General features: G+C 39.9%; 1 protein-coding gene across 1 annotated transcript in view; it reads right to left on the reverse strand.

Moving 5' to 3' along the window:
* Positions 1 to 2,692: 2,692 nt before the first annotated feature.
* LOC143035668 (beta-alanyl-bioamine nonribosomal peptide synthetase ebony-like) overlaps positions 2,693 to 5,000 on the reverse strand; it is a 25,440-nt gene continuing 23,132 nt past the window's right edge. Inside the window, exons 7-8 of the mRNA XM_076202534.1 lie at positions 4,144 to 4,324; positions 2,693 to 2,830 (exon numbers count right to left, since the gene is read on the reverse strand). Coding sequence (XP_076058649.1) covers positions 2,693 to 2,830; positions 4,144 to 4,324 — 319 coding nt within the window. The remainder of the gene's footprint in view (positions 2,831 to 4,143; positions 4,325 to 5,000) is intronic.

A 5,000-nucleotide genomic window follows, 5' to 3' on the forward strand; every position in this document is an offset into this window, starting at 1 on the left:
TTAATACTATATAAGACTGTCAACTTCTTTGAAGTTTTTAAAAGGAATATGCATTTGCTCGTGGTGTAAAGGGAGGGAGGGAGAGAGGGAGGTTATCGGTAGTTGCTGGACTTCCTCCTCCTCTTCGTCCTCGTCCTCTTCCTCCTCCCTCCAACTTATTTTCACCAATTTATATTTATTATGAGAAACTATTAGTTCTCCATCATTCTTACCCGAGACTATTTTCTATGTAATTGTAAAAATTTATCAAAGAAATACTGTGAAGACGGTAGGGAGATTATTTGAGTGTATTAAAAATGTAGAAAAAAATAGATATATATTATAAGTAAAAACGAATACCTTTTCATTACCGCAAACCATTTATAAAAATCCTTAAATTTTAATATTTTATGACTTTCTAAGAATGAAATTCACGAATGCACCATCTTGTTCAGGAGTTGTTTATGTAGGAGAACACATGTCTTGTTCTACTGTTGTTATTCCATTACTTGCTGTAAACAAAATCGGATTATAAGTAAAGATGTGTTATAAAACCGATATAATTTACTTTCCTTGACTTCAACTCCACATAATTAGTTAGTTTCTTACCCCTATCGAGTTATGAAATTTTTGTTTTAGCTGTAGAATGACTGCTCTTTCTAATGATTGATAACAAAATTTTTCCTAGGTTATGAACAAAGTGGAGACAATATAATATTTTATCTCCTGAAGGAGGTGAGGAAATAATTAGGCGCGCGTGGCTGCTAGACTATGGAGGGGGGGCAGGGGGAAGGCTCGCGTGATGGCCTAGCAGGGCTAAATAAAAAAACCAAATCAGAACCGAATGCAGCACGGCAGACAATAATCGAGTTGTTAATATTCTCTTATTGGAATGTATTACAGAAACTATAGAAACATGTTGCCACAGGCCATTGGGACATTCCGTGATTACCAAAAGGCAGATACGAGTTTCATGGTAATTAGGAATCTCCCACCCCTCCCGTTTAGGGGGATTACAATCCCCCTTCCCTACTCCCCCCCCCCGTGACTGAGGCAAGTCACTCTAACTAATGATATGAAAAAGGATAAGATGTAAAGCGTTGAGGAAATCTGTATTGGGGACTGTCCATCCACGTTCGGTAGGGAACCTTGGAGGGACATCCTAGACCAGGGGTGGGTAACCTTTTGGCAGCGAGCAAAACTTGGCAACTCGGCCTTTTTTTTCAGGCAAGCAAAGCCCAGAGCTCACTTTAAAAAAGATAACTTATAAGTCATTGCCTTCTTTTGTATGACCATTGGTAACCGCATGGTACGGTTGGGTGGTGGACCGGGGCCCTGCGAGGTTAAGGGAGGGGGCACTCGTATATAGGACTATAATTTCACTTCGTTGGCAGGCGAGAGTAAAAAGGTTGCCCACCCTGTTTTAGGGTGAATTTTTGTTTTGTGTGTGTACTGTCTGAATAAGGTTTCAGGCGAAGGAAAAAAGTCGTCGATGAAATTATGCGAACCGGTGACGACTCGTACTCAACTCACGACTTCTCGTATTCTGTGACATGACAATGTCATACACGGTCAGTTCATGGAGGTAAGTGTGGTTAGATTATCACATTACAAATCTATGGAAGACAATTTCCTTTTATTATCATTATTATTATTATTATTATTACTATTATTATTATTATTATTATTATTATTATTATTATTATTATTATTATTATTATTATTATTATTATTATTATTATTATTATTATTATTATTATTATTATCAATTATTATTATTATCATTATTATTATTATCATTATTATTATTATATATTTTTATTTATCTAAGGTGTATATGTGTGTATGTGTGAGTTTGTATTTACCAAACTGTAACATGGAGAACAAGAGTTATACTCGTAGAGCCACGTCTCTGTGTGTTCGTGCATGCGTGTGTCTGTGTTCCTTAAAGCTGATGTCTTACAAAGAACCTAGACCACAGCGCTTACGCCAAGATCAAAACTCTATTTTCTATCGTAGATCATCGGGTAGGCTATCCTGTTTACATTCTCATTACACAACCTAAACTACAGTGTAGTATCTGGGAATAAAGTCTCCACTATAATGCTTGAGTTAACTCTAGAGTAAGCGGGGTATTTGGACAATGTTAGTCTGTGTACTTGAGAACCTCATCCTGACTTTGGTTTGTAGTATTTTGACGCTTGTCCATAAGAAATGAAAGTTCTTGGGGGGAAAATGAGAATCGAATTCAAATGTAATGAACAAGAAAGGGATATGTATAACGAATGGAAAAAGTGTCCGTATAAAAATCGTTAGAATATTTCCTCTTACTGAAACGGTATGTATATAAAACAAATCAAAGGACATTTTTATGGCCACTTTTGTAAACAACGTGTAAAATGCAAAAATGTTCATAACAACCTTTCCACTGACAATATCTTCTGTATCAAGACATTTGATTGGCCAACGAAAGGGCTCAAGAAAAACCAATCCACCAATACCAACAGAATAAAGACCACCGCTCCTCCCCTTTTCCTGACGTAATAGTAAAACCATGTTCCTATTGGTCAAAAGACCTTGCGCGCAGCAACCCGCCACCCAACCAGATGCCTCGATACAAAAATAACATCACGTCCACGCAAAATTTAAACGACCAGGGAATTACAAACAGCTCAAGGAATTTAGATAATGCTTGGAGAAGACTGGCGTGCCACTAGATGTATTTGACGGTGCAAACGGCACGCTGGGTGTCGAGAGCCTTGGCAAACGGCTGCGTACCGTCGGGGGCTGTCCAGAGGTTCACCTGGTAGTCAGCCAATACTGTGTAATGCAGAAGATCGTAACACACATGCTGTCGTGGAAGAGAATGGAGACAGTCAAATTTGGTAATCTATTCTTTCTTTATTTTCTATTTATTCATTTATCTATTTACTTTTTTAGATTAACTATTTTATCTACTAAATATTCTTTCATTCATTTAATGTTCATTTGTTTATTCATCGATTGATTTATTTGTTATCTATTATCTATTGATGTAATTATCTAATCTTATTATTTATTCATTTCTTTATATTTCTCTAAATTTATTCATTTTATTTCCAGATGTTGGTCTGTGTACTTGCGTAAGGATTAGAGCCATGGATCACGGGTCAAGCCCATCATCCACGATCATAGTCCTCAAAGGTAAAACGTGAATTATTTACAAATACCGTATGATTACTAAAATCTGTATTATACTGACGAACTCGCAGTAATGGATTTAAATTGGACAAATTTAGGTTTAAGAAGGAAAAAGGCAAGAATTGGTTTACTATTAGAGTGATTAACGAATGGAATAGTCTTAGTAACCATCTATAGTAGACGCAACGAGAAGTGGCCGCTAAGGCGGGGTTAGGGAATTTCCTGGTGTTGCCATATCTCCACAGATAACACGGCCCGCACGTCTCGCCCACCCACCCGCCCGCTCTCTCTCTCTCTCTCTCTCTCTCTCTCTCTCTCTATATATATATATATAAAATATATATATATTATATATATATATATATATATAATGTATTTATCCATGGCGAGAACGTGCGTGTGGATGCAATACTTTCTGCATACAGTGTGGGGGCGTGGCCAGAGAAGGGATGGAGTGGCAACGTCGCTCTCTCCCGTTCATATGCCATGTCCACGACTCGAGGAAACGAAACCTTTCTATAGAAAAACATTGCTTTGATTTTTACCCCAGTGGTGGTGTGTGACAAAAAAATATAACATGATTATATGTGGCAACATTATAAGATTATAAAATAAATTTTAAAATAAAATAAAATTATAAAATAATTATATGTGGCAACACAGGGGGAATTCCCGTGCTCCGCCCCAACGGCCAGTTTTCGATGCAGCGAGTATAGTAGTGAGCGCTGAATCAATTGTTTGCTTTAAGAGAAGATTAGATAAATTTATGGATAGCGATGACAGGTGGTATGGGAGATGGAACTGCCTAGTGTAGGCCTTAGGGCCTCTTGCAGTCTCCCCCATTCTTATGTTCTTCTATTCTTATAACTTTACTAATTGGGATGACCGGTGGTACGGGACATGGAACTGCCTAGTGTAGGCCTTAGGGTCTCTTGCAGTCTCCCCCCATTCTTATGTTCACCTGTTGTTGTTCCTGTTCATTACCTGTGTGAGTTCTGAGGTGTTGGTGGTGAACACGGCTTGGTAGTCCTTCTCCTTAGCCATCTTCAGGTTCCTCTCTTCCATTACCTGGATCAGGACGACGTTTTCGCCCGGGGACCCGCGCGGTGACGTCGTGATCATGAAGGAGTGCATCACTGTCCCCACGCCCTGCGGTAGGCGTTGTCTGTCCGGGGGAGGAAGAGGAGGAGGGGGAAGAGGAAGGAGGAAGAGGGGGGAGGGAGAAGGAAGAGGAAGGAGGAGGAGGTGGTAGAAGAGAAGGAAGGAAGGAGGAGGAGGAGAGAGGAAGAGGAGGAGGAAGAGAAGGGCAGAGACGGAGGAGGAGGAAGAGTAGGGAGAGGAGGAGGAAGAGGAGAAAGGAAGAACAAGAGGAGGGAAAAGGAGGAGGAGGAGGTGGAAGAAGGGAGAAGAAGAGGAGGAGGAAATAAAGGAAGGAAGAAGACAGGCGAGGAGGAGGAGGAGGATGAAGAGAAGGAGGATGAAGGAGAAGTCGCAATGCTGTGTTAATCCTTTAGGTGCTAAGGTCATACAAAAAAAAATGGCTTCTCTCTCTCTCTCTCTCTTTCTCTCTCTCTCTCTTTCTCTGTCTTTCTCTCTTTCTCTTTCCTCTCTTTCTCTCTCTTTGTCTATCTCTGTCTCTTTCCCTTTCTCTCTTTCCCTCTCTCTCTCTCGCCCCCCTCTCTCTCTCTCTATCGCTGTGTGTTCTTTATCCCTTTCTCTTCCTCTCTCTCTCTCTCTCTCTCTCTCTCTCTCTCTCTCTCTTGTAATGGAGACCGAACCTTACTCCTGACATTAGTATATTAATATTGAATTCTTTTGTCTTAGAAAGAGAGCGAGAGATA

The sequence above is a fragment of the Oratosquilla oratoria genome, chromosome 19 (genome assembly GCF_046742065.1).
Source record: "Oratosquilla oratoria isolate Oo_2021 chromosome 19, ASM4674206v1, whole genome shotgun sequence".
NCBI lineage: Eukaryota > Metazoa > Arthropoda > Malacostraca > Stomatopoda > Squillidae > Oratosquilla > Oratosquilla oratoria.